Raw genomic sequence first — 26284 nt, forward strand, 5'->3', positions numbered from 1 at the left:
GTGTTGAGAACAGACCAACCCCTCAGCAGCGCCAAGGCCTGGGCTCGAGCAGGTGGTGACGGTGTGAGGTGCCCATCACCATTTCTCCTCAGCAGGACCCCACTTGCTCTAGGCCCTGCCGCGGGTTACTGCTGCGGGTGTTGAAGGGTTGTGCCCCTTCCTTACTCTTCCCTTTTTTCGCAGCCTTCTACCGGGTGCTAACTCCAGCTCCAGGTCCTGAGCTGGAAGGAAGAAGCGAGGCGCCTCCTCCGCCCTCCCCTAGGGCCGCACGCCGGCCCCGCCCGGCTGTGCCGCGTAGGGGCGGGGCGCCCAGCCCGGGGCCGTGCCGCTGCGCCTGCGCGCTGCCCCGCCGCCGGCCCGACGCTCCTGAGGAGGCGGGGAGAGGACGATGGAGGCGCGCAGGGTCCGCCGGCCCCGCTCACTGCCTGGGAGCACCCGCGGCCGCCGCCACCACCACCGTCGGGCTCGACGTGCCGGCCTCTGAAGGGGCAGGGGGGGGGACGCTCCGCCGGGCGGGGCGCGGTGAGTCGGGGGCGCGCGGCCGGGCTGAGGGGACCCCACTGGAGGAGCGCGGCCGGCCTGAGGGGAGCCCCCTCAGGGACGCGCGGCCGGGCTGAGGGGAGCCCCCTCGGGGACGCGCGGCCGGGCTGAGGGGAGCCCACTGGAGGAGCGCGGCCGGGCTGAGGGGGGGCCCCAGTCCGGGACGCGCGGCCGGGTGGGGGGGACCCTCACCCGCCTCCGGAGATGCGCGGCCGGTCTGAGGGGAGCCCTCCGGAGAAGCGCGGCCGGGCCAGGCGGCTTCCCGCGGGGCGGCCGGTGCGTGTCCCCCCGGGGGGCTGCGCGGCGACCCCGCCGTGGAGCCGTGGCCGCTTGGGCTCCCGTCCCTGTCCCTGTCGCCGGCGCGGGGCGGGCGGGAGCCGCGGCGGCCAGTCCCGGGGCCGGCCCGGACCGGAGGCGCTCCTTTCCCGCGGCGGGCGGCGCTGGGGGAGCTGTGGCTGCCGGTGCCGCCGCGGGCTGCCACGGAGCGGCTGCACGGCCGGGAGGACCTCTCTGCGGGAGGCGCCGTCAGTGCGCTGCGGGAAGGAGCCCGGAGGGAGGAGAGTTTCCCGAAAGGATAACTAGTAAACCCGCTTAATTTGGCCCGCGATCGCCTGGTCACACATCAACTGTGTGCGATCCCCCTCCTCGTTTGTTTTAACATCTGCGTTTCTGACCGAAGGGATGGCGGTGAGTTTTAGGTTACGAACGCCCGTGCTTTGGTGTTGTAGGTGAGCGTGTTGGTGGTTCCGAAGTGGAAGGGTTAACAAATGGGCTCGTTTTCCCTGGGTATTTAACACGTGATAGTCATACTATCTGGTTTTTAGTAGAAATAGCACTAGAGTACGTAATCAAAAAACATACTACTAATTTTCAGCTGTTGACTGCTAACTTTAATATGGAATATTATTTCGTGGTGGGTTATTTATTTTTTTTTAATTCAGCCACACCAGAATGTGAAGTTCTAAAGGAAAACATAAAAAGGAAGTTTTGTCTACCCGATAGGGTTGTTTCTTCTTTTTTGGGTGAGAAGAGGTTTAGTGCCTTAGGGATGGAGTCATATGCATGTAATCTTTATTGGAATGTTTTCTTCAGTAAAATACAATAATAAAACCCAGTTCTCTACGTAATTAAGTGATTAAGCAAACAACGGTCTGTAGCAAGAGGGCAAGTGATAGTTTTTGGATATGGCATTGTTCTGTTATGCCCTAATACAGGGTTGATGATAAAGTACAAAATGAGGAGTTTTGAACAGCTGATGCAATTTTTAAAAAATTAGTAGAAATATTGCAGTCTTGAAGGTGTGTTAAAAGTAGCATGAGTGTTTAGTCAGGATGGACCCTACACTAATCCTCTGATCGGGATGATTTAGGGCGAGGCATTTGGCAGGAAAAGTTTGTTACAAAATAACAGCTTACAAGTATGTTGTTAAAAAAAATTGACTTGATGATTTGCAGCCTTGAGCTCCTTGTGTAGCTGCTTGCATCAAAAGATCATGTGCCTTTGTTCTGTGCAATCGAACAGCAGAGAAGATGGCTTTTTAAGATGTGAGTGTTCGTAACTCTTACTTGGCCACCTGGATGTGGATTTTGTATATATTTATATATGTGAAAGCTTAGTAGAATTCTTTTAGATATCTTTTGTAACTAGGATTGTTACAGTCGACCCAGGGGTATAATTCCTTAATAATAATTGAACAGTGTAGTAAAGCTTTAGGGATGATGCTATGGTGTTGTGTCCTTCTATATAAAGATGGTTTGATGAAACCTTTGTGAAGTTCTGGGTCGTGGGAGCATTTATTTATAATGATAGAGAAGTTGAAGGTGGGAACCTATAGTAAAAGTTTGGATACATGTGAGAGGTGGCTCAACTGGCTATTTTGTCCCCGTCACAGAAACGTGATGTTAAGTGTTTGCACTTTCTCAATTGTCTTGCATTCTGTAGCACTGAATATCTAAATGTCTTTTTTTTTTTTTTTTTTAATAAATTTTGGACATGACTTAGACCAGAGCAACCTTTTTACTAGGACATGTGCTTAAAGTTTTTAGATCCAATCCTGGAAGCTGTTCAGTGATAGTTTTGTCCTTGTGTCAAGTCTGCTTATTTAATAAAGGTCTTGTGAGGGAATGTTAATTAAATAGTACATGGGGTAAGCTGTAGTTAAAACATCCTGAATTGGAAAGTATTACTTGGAAGGAATATCAAGTCTTAGGCTGTATTTAGTAGGTCTGTACACCGTCTTACTTCCAGTTTTATGCTAATCTGATTTTCTTTACTGGCAGCATCTGTCAGATGAAGATACTTCAGACAGAGTCACTTGGAAACACACTTTATTGCTTACTGTGTAAATTAGTTCTCTGCACCTCTTTCGTCAAGGAAGGTGTGGAATAGGATGCATATGTATCAGCTGTTAATTTACTGAGAGCTAGTTCTCCATAAACTGTTTTCACAGATGTTGCATTTCCATATGCTTTGTTAACTGTTACAGTAATTTTATTTTCCTAGGCCCAGAGCAAGTTTGCAGTGTTTGGATAAAAAGGAATGAAGAGCTGGTAATCTGTGTAAGGGGGAAGCAAAGGAAAATGATGTACTGTTAACTGCCTGGGCTTGTCAAATTTTTGTGTGTGCCCATTTTGCAGTACAAATTTTTGAGAAATAATTACTTATAATTCTGACTTTTGAGACAGGATGCATAGTGCAGATATGCGTACATGCATATATGAATATCTTTGTGAAATAGCTGTTGGGGATAGATAAGAGGAGATGAGAGACTGCTCACTATTGATTTTTACTCTCAATACTTCTGAAGTAGTTCAGTAGCAGTCCATACTGAGAGCTAATTAATGATATATATAAAAACGACTATTTTGTATAATTTCCTAGGGTAATTTTGTGAGGACAGGGTTTCTTTTGGAAATACCCGGTGTCTAAATTTGATAATAAAACACAGTTGCAGTGGTTCAGTGCCTGCTTTTTGTCTTCCACCAGTTCCAATGTGTTTTTTTATCTGTCTCGTTTATTCTTAAGGAGCTGATCTCCATCGATGAATAATTATCTCCATTTTTATTGGCTAATTCTGCAAAGTGGAATGTATTCATGTATGCTAAATATTAAACTTGTCTCACTATAATAATTTTTGTTGCTATTAGCTAAGAGCATGATACTCAGTAAAGATACAGTCAGATCTGTAATTCTTTAAAAATCAGAGAGGTGCTAAAGTATGTGGAAGTCTAGGTGTATAAAGATGCTAGAGAAGCCTTTTCAGACCCTCTGAAACCAGACACTAGAATGATTTCAGGTTGTAAGGAATAATCCTTAGATTTACAACTGAAAATTAAGGTATGAGATTTTTTTTTAACATATGTTGATTGATAGACCTTTAAGTGCATCACAAGTGTGAGTAGCTACAAAGAGAGGGTAAATGAGTGTCTAGTTTTCTCACTTCTTCTATGGCTTTTTTAAAAATTGTTTTAAAATCTATTGATAAAGTCCTCTGTTAAAAAACAGAACTTAAAATCTTGAATTCTTTCTGTATTTGACAAGAAAGACTGCTAATTCAGAATCCAGTTTGTGTGAGGGAAGCTGGGGGGGGAATCCATCAGAAATGTTTGTTCAAGTCTATCTGGAATCTCTGAAGTAAAAACTTCAGAGTGGGCTAGTTTAGACTATAATTTGAAGAACAGACCATGTAAAAACTTTCCTCATGCACACACAGATGCTAAAAGACCCTTTTCAGTCAGATACCTGAGTTTCAGAAAAGAAGTGACTTTAAAATGAGATGTTCAGTATCTAAATTACTTGTTTTCTGTAGCTGGTTCAGAAACAACCAGCCAGACATGCATTCCCCAAAGCTTAACAAGGTTGTGATAAAAGGTAATACAAATTATAATCCATTAAAAATAATTTATGTTGTTTCAGTCAGATTTTACAGTCTGTTTACATATGTGCTTGCACAATGAGAGTAATTATGTGCATAAATCAACTAACTGGAACAAAATTTAAGCTTAAAGTTGTCTAAAAATGGAGCTATTTCAGCATATTTGTAATTTTTTTTATGACTGTTTCCCAAGTCATGGTCACAGGTGATACTAAGTAATGAGTAACCAACAACTAAACACTGATACCTTTATATGTACAGGATCTCGTAAATTATTAAAGGCTGACAGTAATTGTACCTCTTTATAGTGGTATTCTCTTAGGGTAAGCCTTATCTACAGTAGGAGCAAAAGTATTTTCTAATTTGATTAGGTGGTGGTTCTGTCTAAATTAGTAATGAGCCAGTGCTCATTCTAAAATTACAACTTCGTTTTCTTGATACTTTTGTTATCTAGAAGTTGGGATGCTGTGGAACACAGTACTTGTCATTGTCTGGTAACTTTGCAGCCACATATTGTTTTGTGCGTATTTGCCAGAGCCATAGTCCATTTTAATGGCTACAGTACTGTTATGGTCCATTCTCTACATCATACATTGGGAAGTTCATCCGAAGTGATGTAACTGCTTTTAAAACATCTGCAGATTTTTGTTGAACAAACTTTTTCCCTGTTGAAATCAACAAATCAGCTCACTCGAGGATGTACTGTTCCTCTGAACAGCATTATCTTAGATACTATTTGGTTACAATTTAGTGTTTATTCATACGCTGAAAGTTGCTTTCTATTTATATTCTGGTAAGGCTTCTTCTATTTGGTTCAGATAATGATGAGAACTTACAGGATTTCTAGTGCTTTTGGGGACAGATGGTTCTTTAAAGTTTGGGGATTGGTTTGGCTGGGTTTTACTTCTGCAAAATTGCTGTCTGCTCAGCTGTTTATCTTTTTTATTTGTGCAGAGTATTTGTGGAAGTTGAAATATGTGACATTTGTCCTTACTGCATCTTGTTTGTTTTGGACCATCTCCCCAGTTTGTCACAAATCATTTAAGAACTTAGGTATCATTCTCCAGCTTGTTTTGGTCTCCTAGCTTGATATGAATCTCATTTTTTGTGAAGAACTAAAGTTTATTTAAGCTTACCTATAGCATTATTTGTTTTGCTTGCTTTGACAGATTTTTTCCTGCTATAGCTTAGAGTATTCTAGTTTTATTTGTTCAGTGTAGCTATCACTTAATAGGAGACTTTATAGTTTTCCTGAGTCTTCATTCTTTGGGAATATTTAAAGCTTTTCTTCCTCTTCAGTATCGAAAATAAATTTATTTTATCATTGTTGTATTGAGCCTCTTCTAAATCTGGGAACAGGAGTGTTATAATTCTGTCTGGTTTTCCTTCCGGTGTCTTCTGATTACCTTGAAGAACTTGTCAATTGCCCAGATGCTTTTAAGAAGTATTTATCAAAGTGTGTAAACTCAGTATTTAATACTACGTTAATACTTTGCTAATACTGACATTTTTCTTCTCTCTCCTCCCTATCCCCTCTCTCCTGATGTTTTTCCACAGGAATTAAATTTCTCTCTCACTGAGGTTCCTTCGCTTCCAGTATGGAGATGAATCGAGAAAAACTGTGTACCAGTAAGGCTGATGTGAGCTCAGATTCTGCTTATCATTGCTCAACATGTCATGATGATGAGGAGTGGAGCAATACTAGCCGGGGACGAGCTAAGTCACGAAGTTTGTCTGCTTCACCAGCCCTAGGAAGCACCAAAGAATTCCGGTATGGTTCTTAGTTCTTACTACCTTGAAGAAAAAAGAAAATAAATAAATAAATAATAAAAAAAAAATGTTCAGATTATAATTTTTGCTCCTGTGTTTATATAACCATAGTCTTGCAGCTGTGACAAGTGATAATGACCGGAAATAAAAATAGTGGTTTGTGGCACTAAATAGAGAGGGAGAACCACCCTATTGTGGTCCATGCTGTGAAAAGAACTTGATTTTCTCAAGTAGCCACATAGGTGGTCATCTCTAAACTGACATTCATGTAAGCAGCTTCTGGCTGGTTGTGAGGCCTGCCTTCTGTTCCAGTGCTTCTTGGGAGATCTGAAACTGCTTTTCATAGGTATTTCAGCAACGTTCTATATGTGTGTATACAGCTTCAGCAAAACAACACGTTACTCGTTTACTTTGGATATGCCATTTAAATGCTGTCTGAAGTGAGCTTGTTGGAGCCTGGATTCAATGACGTGTTTGCGTTTAGAAATGGCTGTGTGAAATGTAATAGATCCTTTTTTTGAAGGCAGACTGCACATGAAACTACTATCTGTAGTGTCATGTATTGAAATTACTTCTTAGTAAGGAAGTTTTTTAAGAAAGTATGGGTATATTTCCAGTTAGGAGAAGTTCTTAAAGTGTAAAATTTATGAAGGTTATTGTTTGTAAGCAGATAAACACAAAATACCAAAATACTAATTTTCAAATTTGAGGAACTCATTGTGCCCAAGTACTTCTAGGGTTTTGGAGTAGATTTGAGCTTTGGATACTATGATACTTGTCATATTTCAGCCTAGCTTCAGAAGTTTTAAGTACCTTCCAGAAATAAAATAGAAATGCATCTGTACTGAGCTATGTAAATTCACAGCTTGATAGTAGCTCAGGTGACAAGAAAGGAACAATTTTGTGCTTGGTTCCAGATCTTTAATCAGTAGGCAGAACTTCACCTTTTGCTCAACAAGTTACTTTTAAGGGGTTCTTAAAATGTACTTCAAAAGGTTGTTAGCCCAAATGGAAGGCAGGAGGGGGGATGGACTAAGAGCAGACCTGTAATCAAAATGGCGTGGCTGTCAAAACAGGTATCTGCAGAGTTCATAGTCTCAAAAAAGAATCAAAAGTAGAGAAACTTCTGCAAATTTTTGCAAATGCTCAAGCTAGAGCTGTAGTGCTGTGTGTTACAAACCTGTATGAGTACTTAGGTTATACGGTAACATGAGGCAGCACAAAGTATGCTTGTGCTTGTGGATTGTTTCACAGCAATGAGAAACGCCCATTTTTTTCTCTGAGCCAAATTTCTAATCTAGTTGCAAGGCTCTTGTCATGTGGACAGCTTGGACAGAACTCTTGATTTTTGTGATCTTTGGACCCATTGTAAATATTGAATGACATGCAGTGGTGGTAGCAGTGTGTCTTGATCTTGTGGGAAGCGTAGCAGAACTTTACCTTACTTACATTGTGACCCTCTATAAAAGCATGGACAGAATCATGGAGAAGTTTCTCAACAGATGACATTTTCGTCCAGAGTTACTGCTTTGCTGGTAGGAATGTTCTCGCAAGGCAGAGCATGTATGGGTGAGGCCGAAGATCGCAGGGGGAAGGTTTATGGTGAAGGGAAGCTTAATAAAAGCCTTTATCTGAAGAGTCTAAAAGGTTAGGAAAATACTTGTTTTTCATATGTAGTTCAGAAAGTCAGTGTACTTTAAGGCTTTTGGAAAATGTTGACAAGTGCCTGTGCTCTGTCTAGTCTAGCTGTACTGTTGTGTGTGTCATAGTTAATTCATAAGACTTTACGTTGCAAGTGTGCTGTTTAACTGTAAAACTGGTGGTTTTTTCACTTCTCCACTTAAAGAACGTAGGCTTCAGTCAACCTCTGTAAAAGACCATGTGGTCTAAATTTTTCTGTATTATTATTTCCTAGCTAAATAACTACTTTTTTAGACTAGAATTGATCTTTTTAGACCCTACCTGTTGTGGGTTTGATTTAGGGTTATTGTTTACGAGGATTTTTGGTTTGTGTTTTTTCCATGAACAGGTTCTTAATTCATTCACTGGCTGTCTTCAGTTCAGTGCAAAATTGTCACAAGGCATGTTGCAGAATGTCAGAAAGTGATTTCAGGCTTGTTGTGTAGCATTCAGGTTGTAGTAGCTGCCTGTCTGCTTTGAACTGCCAAGTACATTTTCTAAGAGATTATGTCTAATTTCCAGTGCATCACTGTTCATTCTTAGCAGACAGTCTTATTACAAACATTTTTAAATTCTGTTCACTGAAATATTTTACCTGCATAGATTGAGTACTAATAAACCCAAATAAAATCTCAATGAAAATGTATACCAATTATTAATTGCAGCTTGCAGAGAAAACTTTGTTTGAATCTCATGAAGGTCAGATGTGGCTATTTAATGCCTGTTGTAGGAACAGAGTTCAGCCAGTTACTGGGAGTTTCATGGAATAATGGCCTGTGTTAAAGAAGGCAAAAAGACAGTTATTTGGGAGAAAATGAGTGGAGCAAAAAGTGGAAGTGATGTTGTCAGGGTGTTCTTTCACTATCCCAGTTTCAAGTGTAATTGTTCACAAGTAGATACACACTTACCATTCCTTTACCCATATTGGTACACACATTAATCTCTAAGTAATCAGTCCTTGCTCATTTTTCTGTTTTAATATAAATAAGGTAAACTTTATAAAAACAGTACTAATCTTATGTGTCTGGATTAGTCGAGCCTGGACTTACAAATAGGAAAAAATACTTGAAAAACAAGTATCACTTCTATATGTTAGATGTAGAAAATTCAATACTCATTTTCATTATTGGAATTCAAATCTTATACATGTATATCTTATTAGACATGGAATAAATAAGATGTTGCTTTTATTCCTTAACTGTATCTTCTTAACCTGTCATCTGGTTTTGATTTTTACAGATCTCTGAGGAGTTTTTTTAGGGCTAAGAGTGAGTCATCAGGCTGGTCTGAGCTACTTTGATATAGACAATAGAAGGCAGTGCAGTAATGATTTGTTATTGCCAAGCAATAGGTTGGTTAGCAGTTCCTGCATTAATTGAATTAAGCACAGGAAAAGCATATGTCCCCCTTCTTTTTGATGGAATAATTCTAATAGCATTTACATAATCTTTCAACAGTTTGGTAACTTGGGTAAGTTTTACTCCCCTTTAAAGATTTGCTGAAGGAGGTGGGAGGGAAGTAGTGCAGGACAGTTCTGACTTGCTCCAGATAATCTCGTGCTAGAGCCTAGGAGTAATCTTGTGTTTTGGGTGGGATTTAAATTTGAAGATAAATGACATTTCAGAGCTCCCCTTTATTTGAAGAGAAAGATCATATTAGCTCTTATTAGATATATAAATGGAAAAAAATAACTTTTTTTTCCCTATCTCTTCAAAACTAATGCCAGGTGCTGCAGATATGTATCTCCATATAACTTAGAATTGAATGATTTTCATTTTATTAATTTAAGGATGATTTAAACAGCAAAAAATTGTGTTTAAATGTTCGTGACACTATTACTGTGACTTTACCATGGCAAAACAATCTGAAAGTGTTGCCTTGGTGTTGGAGATTTCATCGTAAATGCTTGTCCAGATTTACACTGGGAAACCTATTATATATATGTTACCGTATGGAGATGAAGAGCACTGATTAAGCTATTTCATGCATGTTTATACCAGATGTAATCATTCTGCATGTCCTGTTCTAAAATTGTGTGCTCTTAGATAAGATGTAGTACTTCAAGAAATACAGAAGAGAAAGTATTGTGGTCGTTGTGTCTGCAGCAGTAAAGCTCATGTCACTTAAGAATTGATGCAGACTAATCCTTTACACACACTAATGACACAAAACTTAACATTGTAGTTTTGGGGTTTTTTTGCTGAGAACATGGCCTGAAAACAACAGTCTTGGGCGTAATTTTTCATGTGCCTAGTTGTTTGCTTGCTCAGTCAGCAGAAATGAATGCATGCCAAAATATTACAGAAGAGAAAGTGCTTATACTATATAAACCAAAGCTCTGTCTTATGTTTTGTATTTTGATTGATTAGGCCCACTTGTTAAGTGAAGGTTGTGAGACTGCTGAATTACATAACAAAAACTGAAATGCTGGTACTCGGCATACTAGTTTGCTCAGCTAGTGTTATTACGGAAGTATTTTGAGTGTCTTTGGAATGTTGCCACAAGCCTCTCATTTGACATTTTCTCAATGTTATTTAATAACTTCCTACAGAATCTGAAATGTTCAGTCAGTTACTACTCAAGTATCTGGTTGAGTGCTCAGTGTTAAATACTTGTTTATGCTATCATGTTGACTATTATTTGGGATTACAACAAACTGAGGAGTTTCAGAATGTGTCAATTCTTTCTTGTTCTAGCTTAAAAAAAAAACCAACCCCAAACCAAAGCTTTTTTAATATGTAAGAATTACATACCTAATTCTGAAACAGGAATTATCTGTGCTTTGTTTCTTAAACACAGGAATTTTCCTTTTCACAGTAGTGAGACCTTGAAGATGGATTATGTTTTCATAGCTTGGAATTTATCCCCATTTTTTTGGTCTGAGAGACACATGGTACTGTTCTGTATTGTAGTGCCCAAAAGAGTTGAGACTAAATAGAATCTTTGAAGACCTTGATATGAATTCACAGAACCAACTTGAGAAAACTTGAGCACATCTTCTTTGTGGCTGTGGTGCTTCCTTTGTGCAAAGTGAAGATGAAATGAATACAAGAAGAACATGTGCATGGTACTAATATTTAGGCAGTGATTCCTTACTATGTGGAGGGGATAAAACTGTGAGTGAGGCTTCAATTAAAATTGCTTTCAAGGAGTAGGGACAGGAGTTAAGTTTTAGATTCGAAATGTAAGAGTTAGTACATGTAAAATTACGTTGGCTGGTCAACCACAAATGGCTTTTTTGTTGGTTGGGGAGCTAATTATACCCGGGTTGACTTCACATTTCTTTTCCTTATGAATTAATTTAATTTTTATATATATGTATTTTTTTTCTTTTTTTTTAGGAGAACACGCTCCTTGCATGGACCATGCCCAGTGACCACATTTGGACCAAAGGCCTGTATGCTGCAAAATCCTAAAACGATTATGTAAGTACTTGTCAAATGAATGGTATTATGCTTATTTTATGTGAAAGGAAGAAGTTCACTTTTCCACTATTCAGCCCCTAATCGACATCGTACTTGACCTGGTATTTAGAGATTTGCATGTTGCTTGATTGCCAGTTGGGGTCTGCATTTAAAAAGTCAGTCTGAGAGGAGAATGGATAGCACTGCTAAACTGTATTCTCAAGTAAAACCCCACTAGATGTGCATTAGCTTGATCTGCATGTTGAAAACTGTAATATGGGTTTGAATGTCATGGTGTTTTTTTTTCTCCCAAGTGATGATAGGACATAATCAGTATTTCTCTATATGGATATATAGTGGTTTGCCAGCTGGAATACTTCCTGCAGGATAATGGACATAAAAGGAAATTAATTTTACTGGTTTTACATTACTACTGCTTGTGGTATTCTTAGGCCTACTATCTACTACTGATACCGAGAGAATTTTACCAGTGTGCTTAACTATAAATGTTATAACTGATGTATCCATGGCATTGCCAAGCAGTGCAACACTGTATTATGTAGTTTAGCTACTAGTAGAACGCTGCATTGTATAGTTTAGCTACTAAGTAGATAAGAACCAGTCCGAAGCAGAGACATGATCCCAGAGTGCTGAAGCAGGGCCAGGAGAAGAGAAGGTCATGAAAAGGATGAGAAGATGACAAGAGGATGAAGAAAGGATGAAGGTGTCCTAAAGGACCACCAGAGGACCCCTGACCCATTAGGCCACACATGTGTAGTAAGAGTGCAGATATGATAAGTAGTTCATGGAACTGTAAGGAATATGCCAATAGTTTCTCAGAAACGTCATTAATACATATAGATTGGCCATCTAAAGATAAGCAATGAACAAAGTTGGGGTGCACGTTGCGTGGCACTTATTCCCTGTGCATCCAGCACCAAAACTAAAGAATTTCTGCTTTCTAATGCTCCAAACCGGGTATCGGAGAGTTTTGTCTCCGATTTTTCAGTATTGCTACCTAAACTATTCAGAGTTTTTTCACAGCTCAGTAGATGTGTTTTGGAAAAAAAAATAATCAACCATTTCACATAAAAATACAGCAGGACATGTAAACAGTATTAAGTGCTGAAGTTTTGTTTAGACATGTTTTGCATAATCTGCAATCCATAGTTTAATGTCAACAATGACAACTATAATAAACACTTTCCAACATAATTGACAGTAAACTTGCTATGCGTATTAAACAGCCTTTTAGCAATCTAATTATGATATGGAAAAGTTATTGGTAGCATTTCGTTTATCCCGTCAACTTGAGATACATAAAGAGTGGTGTTTCTGAATGATAGAGGAACAAAAAGTTTTATGGACAACACAAGGGAAGGAGGAGAAACTGTTCTGTGTACTGTGAAATCTGAGGGAAGCCTTCTCCATCTCGGTATTATGTGTTTGAGCTAGTAGTTTGTGGTTTTGTATTTGATCTATGGCACCTTCAAGTGTATGAATATCATTAAGGCACGTTTGCTTTTAGACTTGGCTGATAAATTTAGTGTGAAAATAAGGATTGGTTTCTGCTTGGCAGGCATATAAATGTTTTAATTGTGTAGGTTGCGTGGTAGAAAAGTGTTGCTTTTTACACCGTGTATTATATACTTAATAAATGGTGTCTTGACTTGGTCAAATGAGGAATGTCAGGGTTTTACAGATTAAATAAGTTAGTGGTCCCTATTTTTTTCCTTGAAAAAGTTTTTTTTCATTGCTCTTTCAGTTAAATGTAAGGTATTTGAGCTAAATATTTATTTCTGTAAATCTCTAGCTATATACTAGTAGTCTTTCTCAAACCAGGGTGGTGGTATCCTAACTTTTTCTACAAAGGTGTGACGATAATCTTGCAGTGTACAGAAACTCTTAGCTTGCTCATTCTTTCTGTGTGTCCCAAAGTTGGTGATTTGATGTGCTGCCTGAAAACCCAGCTTGCTGCTTATATTCACCCACCTGACTGTGGTGAAGGTGCTCCTCCCCCTGGGCTGGGCCAGCATGGTGCAATATAATGAGTGTCCAGGTCGGCAGAGTACAGAGGCTGCAGGCAATACTGAAGGCACATGCTACCTGCGAGGGAGAAGACTCTTTATGCCGTGTTCGGAATAGCTGGGGAGTAAGGAGTGCTCTCAGGTCACTGAAGGAAGGGACTATTTGAAGACCAAATTGTAAATGTTTTTGTTGTGGCTTCTGAAAACAAGCAAAAGCTTTTTGTTTGTGTTGTTCTTCTCTATGGTCAGTAATATTGTTAAGCTCTCTTCACTGGAGAGGATTTAACAGAAAATTGTAGCGTTTATATACAGGCATAAGTTAGTGAAGGTATTGATGTCTCTTTAAGTGCTAGTGTTGATGATTGTAATGAAAAACCTGTTTTCTGAAGAGTTTTTTTAAGATGACCAGGTTAATTGAATGACTATTCAGTGAAAAAAGTGCTTGTGTTGTTGAGGAGAGGTCAGGTCAGATACCTCTTGATAAACTCTTGCTTGAAATGAGATGTTTTCTTATGAAATCTTGCCTCTGAAGATCTGTAATAAACGTTTTATACAGGATTTTTCTGTAAAGCCTGACAACTTTTTGTTGAGGCTGATTGTAATACTTAACTGGGGAAAAAGTTTTCAGAGAAAAATTTGATTTTGAGGTAGCAGTTTATTAATGAGTGATAAAAGCCTCAGCCTTTTCTCTTTTTTTGGAGCTATTGCATTTGCCTGATTCTTGGAAAGAAACATGAAGGTCTTAAAGCATGTCATGAATAATCTTTCATTTAGTAGAACTACGTGGAATTGGTGAGTACAGCTGAAATAGACTGTCTTTCATTTGAATGAAGTCTGTAGTAGTTCTAGGTTTATTAAATGAAAAGCAGTACTGTAATCTTTAGTTCTTCGCCAGCTTTAGGAGAAAGCTTAATCATCTTGAAATGGTTTTGGGGGTGGTTGTATTTTTTACTTTTTAACAGTATCAAGTTTCAGGGAATTTAATTTTGCAAAATGAACTTTTGTATGGGAAACACCATATAAGACTTCAGCTTCAGTTCCTTTGCAAGTGTTTGGCAGCAACATTAATGCAATTCCTTTTTTTATTATTATTTTATTTTATTTTCAGTTTAGCTATTGGTTGGTTAGTCAAGTCAGAAAAAGCCTTCCAAATTCTTAGTCATCTCAGATTCATGGCGATATATGAGAACCAAGTACGGTATCTACAGGACACCCTTACGCTGAGCCGGGGGATTGGACTAGACTCTCTGCAGAGGTGCCTTCCAATCTCTGCCATTCTGTGGTTTCTTGACTGAAAAACACAATGAGATGAAACATAATGTAATGTTGAAACTTGTATGTGATACTGCTTGTAACTGCATATTGTAGTCTTCTGTGTTATGTAATAATTTAGAGAGAGAGGGGGCACTGTTTCTTACTAAACATTTATTGGTATTACACCGCTTCATTAAGCTATAGTTTCTGCTTTATTTATAAGCAGAATGTAGGCATTTGGTTATTCCACCACCTGCATCATAATCTGTTTTATTTTAACCCTTGAAGTGCTAAATCTAAATATCTTTGTAAATTTGACTTGTTCAGCATTAATACTAATCTGCTTTGCTTTATGGATTACACCTGCACTGTATGGAGGAGGATGGGATGCTTGTTATATGTGAAATACAACTGTGAAGTCATGTAGCTTAGAAGTAGGTTTAAAAGAAGGGGGAAAATACAGCTGGGTATTTCTAAATCAACTAATTGTATCGTAGAGCAACATGAGGGTTCTGTTACTGAACCCTCTTGAAAGCTGCAAAATTATTTGTGTACATATATTTAGTTCTTGAGGTTCTCAAGGCTTAGAATGCTGTCCTGACAATAGGCAGGAAGTAGTTTAAAAATATTTTTAAAAGATTGTTTTGGGTTTTTAAATTTATTTTTTTTTAAGTAGTAGTTGTGCTGCTTTAAGCAGATAAACTTGCTTTGGGTTCAACACTAAAGTAAAATTAATATCTAGATTAGAGTTTTAAAGAAATGTTGCACAAAAGTTATGTATGCTTACATATCTGTAATGTTTGCATGGAACAGAAGTGTACAGGCATCTGTTCCTATTTAAGCTCTTTTTATAAGGCTTTATGATAGGAAATATAAGAGTTGCAAATGTAGACTTCCCAGAATAGAGTGTATGTACTAAAGTTTTTTCATAGTTAAGGCTTATCTTGAGGATTTAGTACAGGTGACCCTGTGCATCGTAATTACTTGCTCTTCTCTTGGGATAGTGTTGTTTTGTGTTAGTAGAAAGACTGTAGAATTTTTGTCTGCATCTACAGGCTTCAAACTGTATTGAGAAATCTGTGACTGTATACTGGTATAAGTGAAAAAATGCTGAAGGAAATACTGCTAAAAAGAAAAAAAATCTGGGTTGGAACTATTGCACTGTTTTTTAAATTTACGTTGACTTAAGCTGTTTGACTTACAGGATTGGATGGGAATACATTTTATGCCGTTTTTATTTCTGCTTTTCTAATTGGATGTTTTTTCCTTATTTTGAATCAGCTTAAGAGGAGAGAGCACTAAAACAAGATAGAGGAAAGCATTATGGCTGGAAGCATCAGGGAAGACCTCAGTTAGTTCAAGAACTTGATCCAAGAGCTTTTGTAGTGCTTCTGTTAAAGCCCGTGTTTGCACGTTATGAGCATGGTAACAGTGACAAGAATGGACACCTTACTACTGTGTTACCATCTTAATACAGTAAAGCATTGACTGGTTTCATAGGGGAATAAGCATCATTGCAAAACAAACTATTGCATTCTTCTTTCTGTTGCTCTAGGACTGTGTGCAGTTATACGTAAGGATATATTCTTAACACACCAGAATGTTGTCAAAGCAAAATGTAGTGACATTGTCTTTTTTTCTCTTCTCCAGGCACATTCAGGATCCAGCAAGCCAGCGGCTGACATGGAACAAACCTCCCAAGAGTGTCCTTGTTATTAAAAAGATACGTGATGCCAGTCTGCTACAACCTTTTAAAGAGCTTTGTGTGTATCTTACTGAGGTAATGAAACATAAATTCTCTTTTTTTATCATAATGAAAAATTTTACATCTAAACTGTCTTCAGTTACTGGTTCTGCTGAATGTGGAATGTGCAGCATTGTATAGTGCAAATAAATCGCACCCATTGCCACTGGAAGTAGTAAAATTTGTTTCAGAGCTTAAGATCAGTAGTTAAGTACTTTAAGTACAGAGCTTTTTTTTTTTTTTTTAAAAAAAAAAGTTAAAGTAAAAACTTTCCTTTATTTTGCAGTTTTAAATTACAGGGAATGGAATATAAAAAGCTGAACCATTTAAGCCTTGAACAAACATAGTGATGTTACTGCATCGTGTAGTCTATATTCCAAAGTTTATTTTCATTCATTAGGTGGTCTGTGCATGCTGCAAAATACTCCTTAGAATTAGACCACACATTAAAAATAAATCCCACAACCACCAGATGCAGACCACTTCTGTAATATATTATTTAGATGTTTTAAATGAATGCAAATTATGGGGAGAGTCAAATATTTTGTTTTTTTAAGAGGTTATTAACAAGCTTATCTTACTTCTCTTAAGGAGAACAATATGATAGTGTATGTAGAGAAAAAAGTATTGGAAGACCCCGCTATAGCCAATGATGATAATTTTGGACCAGTGAAGAAGAAATTTTGCACCTTCAGAGAAGGTATGGTAGCGACTTCTTGAAAGCAAAGCTGAAGTATATTGCTTATTTGTCTCGGTATTTCCTTAGTCATTGGGTCAATAGTGTTAAATTAAAGTGTCTTTTGGAAACAGCTGTTGTTACATCTTCGTTGTGGTTTTTTTATATTTGTAAGTGAATGTTGCTGCACTTAATTTATGTTAAGAAATTAAGCCTGTTGATAAAACTTAATTCAAAACTTGTATTTCAATGTTGCTTATAGATTATGATGATATCTCCAATCAGATAGACTTTATCATATGCCTGGGAGGAGATGGGACCTTACTTTACGCTTCTTCGCTTTTCCAGGTTGGTCTTTCTGGGAAATAGACTTAAAGACATCTTTTCTTTTTGAAGTAATTGAAGACGGTTGGGTGTTTGTTTTTTTTTTTCCTTTGTTACTGAGTTTGGCATTTGTCCTTTGCTGTTCATGCCTTTTTTTATTAAGTCTGTTTAATCCTATACCTGCTGCAAATAATGTATGTGATGTGTTGTTTTTATTATGCACAGCTGAAGTTACATCAATAGTCAAAATATTTACAGGCAATTAGTTGAAGTATGAATTGTTTTTATTCAGTAGCTTTTAAATTCTTTTCTTTATTGATAGGGTAGTGTACCTCCAGTTATGGCTTTTCATCTGGGATCCCTTGGATTTCTTACTCCATTTAATTTTGAGAATTTTCAGTCCCAAGTCACTCAGGTTATAGAAGGTAAATTTCAGGGGACAAGGTGTGGTGTTTCTGTTTGTTACATTTTCTGTAGCTTTTTCCAAGACTAGTAATTTCCTTAACCAACTCCTGTAGGTTGTCCCATAAGATTGAGTCTCAAGAAATGTATGCTAAACTAACAAAAGCATTTTATTGTATTGGCCCATTCAGTGCTGCTTCCCGTACTATTGTGTAAAGGAAAATGGCTAAGAAATAACTTTGTCCTGGGTGGAGTAAACAAGTATAAGATGATGCAGAACTTCAATTAAATAACATTTAAGTGTAGCTCTGAAGTATGTGGTAGTCTCTTTCTCTAAGCAGTGCAGTACCTAAATACTGAGAAATCAGGCAAGTAAAATATTTGAGGAAAGAAACACTTTGCTTCTTCAATGTGGGGTTATTTGATTTGCATCCAAAGTAGATTCCTGAAAAAAAATGTATAAAATTCTCAAATTGCTTGAATGTTGTCTTTTAATAGGTGTTTCTAATACACTAATTTTCTTTAAGCTTAGCTATTGTCTTAGTGAAGATCACATGAGCCTAACAGTGTTTTCCAATCTTGATCACATCCATATAAAACTTAAATTTTCTTTTTACATGATGAGGAAAGGTAGGAAGGACTGGGTTCCAATTTGACTTTAATTTTGCTCATTACTAGTAAAAATTAGTTTTGAGCTTTAACCAAGCGTAGACAATTGTCATATGAATGAAATTGGGAACTTTGAAAGCACGGGCAATAGATGGATGGTATTTCATACAGTTTGCTAGTCATTACAGGATTTTATTTACTGTACTAGCATATCATTTTTGTGTACTTTCTCCTATATTTAAATTCTAGGCAATGCAGCGCTTGTTCTACGAAGCAGGCTGAAGGTGAAAGTAGTAAAAGAGCATAGAGAGAAAATGACAGTACAAAACGGTATAGAAGAAAATGGAGTAGTGTCTACAAATATGGAGAAAGAAGTGGGCAAGCAAATTATGCAATATCAGGTCAGAGGTCAACATAAGCATAAGAACAAATATGCTGTTTGTAAATTGCTTTGTACTACTTTTATTATAACCTTCCCCTTTTCAGTATTTTACTTACATTAGCCCAATAGTGTGAAACTGATGCATACATGCACTAAATAATAAGGAAATGGTGTAAATCATTATTTTCTGCAATCGTAAGTGCTAATACTGTACTTTCCTGTAGTAATATTTTCCTTCTATTTTGAAAACAAAGTAGTAGTTCTAAAATGGGGTAACCCAAAGATTTTTATAAGTGAATAGAAAACCCTTGCACCTTGTTAGTAACCAGCTTCTGGAAATAATTCTTAACATCTAAAAACTTCAGCTGGCACTTGATGAAGAAGTGTAAAGAGAGTCTAATGTGGCAGGTACTAAATCAGCATGAATTTTTCAAAGGTCTGAAAACCATGTTTGAGCTTGTTATTTATTACATTGCCAAGTCAGCAATAGCAGTGTAATATTTGATGTCCTGACAGGTCCTAAATGAAGTTGTAGTGGATCGTGGTCCTTCCTCTTACCTTTCCAACGTAGATGTCTTTCTAGATGGACACCTGATAACAACAGTGCAAGGAGATGGTGAGTCTGCTTCTTGAGTTAAATTGCTTATCTGTTTGTGTGTAGATTGTTGCTGGTTTCCTGGAGGATACTCTCACATGGAAACAAAATCTCAAGCTTCAGTTTACTGGTGACAGAAAATACTAATGTGCGAAGAATAGGTATGTTTATGCGTTGGTAACTAATGTGTTCCACAACGAAGCATTGAAGTGTTGCAAGCTTTGTTTGTGGACTTGTGAAGGCAAGTGGCGTTTTCTTTAGGCATAGTATGTTAGGGCTAAGGGCAAGAAATAGCTCAGAAAAGATTTGCTTGGATATCTGGAATTTGCTGAAGGCCTACAATCTCAACTCATGAAATACAGCAGTTCATCTTCAAAGCTCTTATCCTTAAAATTATGAATGGCACTGTTAGAAAGTTGTGTAACCTCAGATCTAGAAGTTTATGCAACTTACAAGAAGCTGTAGAACAAACGTGCTGTGCCAGCATTAGTAGAGAGTTTCTGACTTTTTGTGTATTAGACCGCAGTTCTCCTGCGAAATACAAGTTGATACATTCTTTGCTTCATTTTCATAACAGTGCTGTTTCTTAGGCTTCCAAAATAACACATTGATTGTAATGCTAATGTAAGTGAAATTTTTGTCTCCTTTCACAGGAGTCATTGTCTCCACGCCGACTGGTAGCACTGCATATGCAGCTGCAGCAGGAGCTTCTATGATTCATCCAAATGTTCCTGCAATAATGATCACCCCCATCTGCCCTCACTCATTGTCTTTCAGACCTATTGTTGTTCCTGCTGGAGTGGAACTCAAGGTTAGCTTCTGTTATGTTAGTTCTCTTTCTAAGTTAAAAACTTCTGTAGTAACCTTGTGAACTTGACCAAAGCAGAAGAGGTTAGCAAATGCTATGTATCTCCTGCATTCCTTCAGTTGTGGGAGGGCTGGATCAAGTCTGGTTGAAGAATGCATCTTTGTTTAAAGTAATATACCCACTAGCGGAATACTTTACACTGCTTGTTCTGCAAAATGTGAATACATACATTTGCATTCTGACTAATGAAATTTTATATATTTTTGACTGAAGTGCTTATATATCAGTGGTGTTTAAGGGGATAAAAAAATTCTACTTTCATGGCTAAAACAAATTGCTGATTTTGAATATATTGTAGTTATCTGCAATTCACAAATTATTTTTTGTTAACTCTGTCTTGCAGAAAAAAAGGTAATACCTGAGTATAAAATGGACTTAGTTAATGTGTGTTTTTAACAAATACCCACGAGTAAGGATGAACCCCTTTGTGCTTCTTCTGTCTGTTACAAGCCCCTAGTCTGCTCAAGTTGGAAGAGAGCTAGCATGTTTAGAAGGGCTCTTCTAGGGGTGTTAAAAGATTAGCATTAAGAAGTAAATGTACACTGGGGTTTCTGTTCCTATTTTCCAACGCAGATCAAATGTTTATTCACAGCACTGTTCTCGGTCTACAACTACTTTCATGTCAGCTGGTCTAACTGGCCAATGGTAGTCAACTCTTTACTAACAGGAGCGTATGTTAAATATGAGCAGAACTTCCTAAATTTGGCAGCTTTAGATTCATTTTGTATTAAAATCTATTTTTCTGGGTTAACTGGACTGATTTTCTTGAAAGAGATACTATGTCAGTTCACGTAACTGAATTAAAGTCTGTACTAGCTGTAGCTGGAAAGTCTGTCTGGTTTATGACCTTGTAGTTATTAGGAGGGGGTTTATTGCATGTAGAAAAATATATGTATTTATAGCAGACATGAAGTGAAGGTTTGGAACTTGTGTGCCATGCTACTGCATTGTTGTTATGGACATATTACAAATTTCCATGCAACTGTAAAGTTGAGATGAGTCAGTTCTGTACTTGGAGGGAAGATGGAGAAGGTGCTAGTTCCTTGCTCTTGAAAAATAGATTTTGGACCTGAAGTTTAATTCTTTTCTCATTTTCAGATTATGCTTTCCCCAGATGCCAGGAATACAGCATGGGTTTCATTTGATGGAAGGAAGAGGCAGGAAATATGCCATGGAGACAGGTCAAGCCTTTTTTTCATTGTTGCATCTCTCTATAAGTATAGAAAATCTGGTTCTTATTCTCTTAATCTGCCAGAATGGTTGCTTGCAGTGAGGAAACAAGCTTTTATAAACACTCTTAACAGCACAAACTGCGCTAAAACCATTTAATTTCTAGCTTGAGTCTTTTAGATCTTCCTATGAAAGCAAGTGAAATGTTAGGACAAAAGCATGTAAACATTGCATGCTTGGCAAGGAAGATGGACATGTCTTTAGAAAATTCTCTAAATTTAACTTAAAGGTAAACCTTAGGAGTTTGAGAAGCTGTAAACCAACAGGAGTTGCATTGGCTCTAAATAATGCCATATGGTTTAAACTGTGTTAACTTAGTGAATGGTTGTGGTCACTTGCAATGCTATTGCCTTGAGTGAGCAGAACGCAGCATGTGAAGTTTGCTAAGGTTTTATGTGCAAAATGTGGTGGCTTATCCTCCTGGGAATAGGATAGTGATTTAAAGTAACTGTGTGATACGTGACTGGTAGACTTGCAATTCAGGCTGACTTTGGTGTTTTTTTCTCTTGGTCCATACAAGTTCCCAGAAATGGAAAATGTATAGCTGGCACGACATTCCCGTCCTGAACTGTTTGTATTTCCTCTGAGATTGAAAGATCTATAGAATAGATCAGGATACTAGTAAGGGTTCAAACGGGAGATTTGGCCCTTTGTGAGATTGTAGACTTCTTAGCACTGTTGCGTATAGTTAAAACTTGAAACTTAAAGGCCAATGTGGTGATTTCCGTTTTCAGTTGTCCCTGTGTTGTTGATGTGAAGGCAAGGAGATTCTGCCTGCAGGATGTCATGGAGTGGTTCGGTATTCTCACTGTTTCAGTGTGCTGTCCACAGCACATCCGTTAGCAATTTTAAGCCCTGCGTTCACACTGTTTAGATGAGCCTGCAGACTTGGTTATCGCTTGATTATGGAAATTCGCTGTTTTACCAAATTGTCTGAACAATAGCACTATATTAGGTAGTGAAGAGAAAATATTATTATTTTTTTTTCAATTGCTATTCATTGCCCTTGACTGACTGGGGTATTCCTGTGTTGTTGCAGTATTAGCATCACTACCTCTTGCTATCCCCTTCCTTCGATCTGTTTCCGAGATCCTGTGAGCGACTGGTTTGAAAGCTTGGCTGAGTGTTTACACTGGAATGTTCGGAAGAAGCAAAATAACTTTGCTGTTGAAGAAGAAGAATTTTGAGTGTCTACATCTAACAAGACTCATGGGAATGGAAAGTGGCAGTATCCCTTCTATATGCTTGGATTTTTAAGTTTTTGGCTAACAAGTGTGGTCACCATCTCAGACATGTATAAGGATTATAGTTTATATCTGTCTGATCTGCTGATGGCTGGAAATTATTGTGCTACTTCCTGTCCACCAAGGGTAGAAATGGAAGGAATTAGGCTCTGATTGTTGTGATCCAGTGTGAATTTCCTGCAAATGAGCGATCTGAAAATGGTTTATTTCTGATTGGCATTGACAACCGCATCTGTAGATTTGATTGTAACCTATAACTTAACGATAATATGGTAGACTGAATGTAGATACATAATAGAAAAGTGGCAGTAGAAAAGTGGCATTCAAATATTCTATTTAATTTGGTGTATTTGTAATTCCATTTAAGACTGCTATGCATATAAAGTCTCAAAGAAATTTTCTTTCTTAAAAAAAAAAAAGAAGCTTCTCTTTGTTAGCTTAAGTCTTGCCCAGAACGGCTCCCCATCAAGGACAATGCTTAAAATACTTTCTCCTTACTTGCAAATGTGACACACTGTGAAGAAACGCCCATGAAGAATGTTTTTTATTAATTGGTGGAACTAGTAAAAAAAAGATTTTTTTTTTTATATATCTGTCTTACGCCTGTTAGAGCAGTGTTTGACCTTTGGCTGTCATCACTGTGTAAACATCCACAAATAGCATGGGCGAGCATTAGTGTGGGCTTAGCTGGTTATGACAATGATCTCTGTTTTTGTAGCTGAGCTAGTGCATAGCTCTGCAGCTCCTGTTGGTGGGAATCATCAGTGTGTTGGTTTTTCTTATTATTTCTGTTTGATTCTCTGGAATAAATGGTAGTATTAGAGACTACAAAGTGAAAAAAAAAAAAAGTGTTCAAGTAGAATCTGGACTTCAATTACTATTACATTGTCTAGTTCCACCATTGTCTTGAAGAAAAGAATATTCTATACTACGCCCTGAATGCCCTCAACTTCCACAGATACCTTCCAACTCTTGGTGCTGAGTAATACAGAGAGGGATACTGCGTCATAGGTAGGCTGAAAAATGAGAGGACACATTCCCAGTAGAGTAGCAATGGTGCCTTCAGCACACTCAAGATATTCTAAGTCTCATATTTACTTTTTTAAGATGCTTTCAAATGTTTCTAACTTCTTTATGTACATATTTTATTGTATGTGCTTTTATGAAAGAAAAAAAAAAACAACAAAAAAACTAGTTGGGGGGAAAAAAGGGTTTGTACTATACTTTAACTGAAAAGTATCAAACCCAAGTATAATGTTTACATTTATGTTCTCTGTGGTGCAGTCTCATGATCATACTATTCAAACAGCATTTTCAAAGTCTTGCTGCATTGGTCATGAAAGGAATGGACATCATGTGTTAAATTTAAGCCTATGGCATAATATTGTGGAGGAATTAATTTACTGATTAAGATGGGATTTCCTTGAAAGTGGAGTGAGAAGCTTTGTTGAACTTTTCATGATTGTCTTATGTTGTTTATGTGGTCCAAAGTGGTAATGGGAAATGTATAAATTTCTGAACTCTGCCTAACCTGCTGTCCTCTGATGGTTTAAACAATGTCTGTTCCATTTTGGATACAGCCCTAGTCTGTCTAATTTTATTAAATCCAGGTGAGAGCACTTTTCCATGAAATAGTAGTAAACTCTTGGTCAATGATACAAATCACACTGAAAATGTGTTAATATAAATTAATACACAATTTGTAAATTTTGTAAAATAGAGTATTGGTTTAATTTGGTCTAAATAGACAAATTTTGTGATTTCCTGGAGAAAATCCAGATAGCTTTTGGGATTTGTTTTTCACTTGAACCTGCAGTAATTGTTTTATCACTGTTTTGAAGCTACTTACGGGTTTTCTAGGTGGAGTATTCAGTTATTTAATAACTATTTACTTTTTGAACTATAGAAGTGTCAGACTTTTAGCTTTGAAACTTATTTTATTTAAACATGCAATAATTGAGAAAAGGAACAGGGTATAGTGGCTATATAAATGTTTTGTTAAGCGGAAAACAAGCAGAATACTAGGCATGCTAGGAAGTGGAAATCATTTTGCAGAGGTGAGGTGAAATGGTTAATGAGCCTTATCTAGTATTTTTTTAAAGATAAAACTATATTCAGCACTTTTTATTTATGCTTTTTATAATAGTAAAGCTATTATTGATTAAATTGCTGAACTTTAATTTTCAGAGTGCATAGTTCATGATATCTGTTATCAAAATTTACCTAACTAGTTTCTTCAGATTAGATCTAGATTAGGAGTTGTCTTTGAATTTATCACGCACTGCAATTGCATTACTGGCTTTGAGGCTTTTGCAGTTTTGCTTGTACAACTGTTGCCGCTTGATAACAATCTTACTTGGATCACTGATCAGCCAAGTAGAGCGCTGCAGTCACTGACTGAAGGAAAGAAAGTCACATGATGACTTTAGTTTTTGCTTTTTCTTCAAAAAGCTGCATTGATTATAATTGTCCTAGCTGCTTTATATCAAAACACAACCCAAATTGTGTTAATACATGACAAATTTATCTAACTGTACGAAGTCCATTTTCAAGGCCTTTAGTCCGCAAACCAGCGATTCACAAGCAGGCTAGTGAGGTTTAAATGGCAGTTAAGTTTTGCATATTTAACTGCTTAAAGTGTGGGCAGCTTCTGTTCAAACCACAGCTGAAGCAGAGAAAAGCTGTAATGCACACTTGGTTATATTGGCAATACAAGCTCATTTTGCTGATGTAGCTTACTCAAAGTAACTTGTTTAAACTGTACTAGTAAAATAGGTTTTTGCTGATTAAGAGCAGTGTGTCTAATATAAGGGTTTGTAAATATCACTGCACCCACAAATCCTTTCCAGTCTGCAAAGGGCCAAGATGGAAGCCTGGAAATTAATAATTTTTTTTTTTTTTAAGTTATTCTCTAGTAGAGAATTTAAGAAGTTATTAACATGTAGTATGGCATAAAGCAGTGTACTGAAATTTGAAGAGAGGAAAAATCCTGTTACATATTGTTAATGCTTTGAAAACTTGTTTTAAATATTGTTGAAAACAAATATTTTTCAATCCTTTCAATAAAAGCTTTTTGTAAAGTTGGATTTGTAAAGCAGCACTTTGACTGTTAAGAATATAAAATTAGGTACACACCATTACTTGCTTGGAAGGCAAATACCCAGTGTGGGGTTTTAATCCACTGTCTCATGGGACAGTAGCATCTGCTTTCTGGAAACATACCCAAGGCTCTTTTGAATGTATATGTCTGATACCAATCTTTTCTCAAAAGTTTCAAAATAAAAGCTGGATTTGCTGTGCAAGTTGAAACAAATTTTCTATACAGCTAGATGTGCTACATGAATTATGCTTTTGAAGGCCCAAGAGGAGAAAAATGAGGAAAGAAATAAGATAAGGGCAATAATCTGAGATAATCTTGATTGCTCACATAGGCATCGGGTGGCAGGATGGATTACAGCCGTCTCGGGAAGTACAAAAAAAACCCCCCTTATCCCGGATGTGAAGATCAACCCAGCTTGTACTTGCTGCTGTTCCCTGTTTAATTTAATCTGGGTCTTCCTTCTTCTGCAGCAGTCCTACCTGTCTTGATGATGGTGTCGTGCTCCTTGTGCAACTGTGAGATGACTTTATTGCACTGCTAATGAAAGGAGTGGCAGAGAAG

General features: G+C 37.7%; 1 protein-coding gene across 5 annotated transcripts; it reads left to right on the forward strand.

The window, feature by feature from the left end:
- Window positions 1–364: 364 nt before the first annotated feature.
- NADK (NAD kinase) lies at window positions 365–25707 on the forward strand. Of its 5 annotated transcripts, none has more exons than XM_037379152.1 (12): window positions 365–522; window positions 5972–6185; window positions 11206–11289; window positions 16200–16329; window positions 16885–16993; window positions 17232–17317; window positions 17616–17718; window positions 18554–18705; window positions 19203–19302; window positions 19935–20092; window positions 21248–21330; window positions 22419–25707. In XM_037379152.1, the coding sequence occupies exons 2-12, from the start codon at window positions 6013–6015 to the stop codon at window positions 22564–22566; spliced, it is 1326 nt and encodes a 441-aa protein (XP_037235049.1). In that variant the 5' UTR covers window positions 365–522; window positions 5972–6012; the 3' UTR covers window positions 22567–25707. The 5 variants fall into 5 exon arrangements, with proteins under 5 accessions (XP_037235049.1, XP_037235052.1, XP_037235051.1 ...); XM_037379155.1 differs by lacking the exon at window positions 365–522 and adding an exon at window positions 1012–1227; XM_037379154.1 differs by lacking the exon at window positions 365–522 and adding an exon at window positions 4349–4410.
- The last annotated feature ends 577 nt before the right edge of the window (window positions 25708–26284 follow it).

The sequence above is a fragment of the Falco rusticolus genome, chromosome 3 (assembly GCF_015220075.1).
Source record: "Falco rusticolus isolate bFalRus1 chromosome 3, bFalRus1.pri, whole genome shotgun sequence".
Taxonomy (NCBI): domain Eukaryota; kingdom Metazoa; phylum Chordata; class Aves; order Falconiformes; family Falconidae; genus Falco; species Falco rusticolus.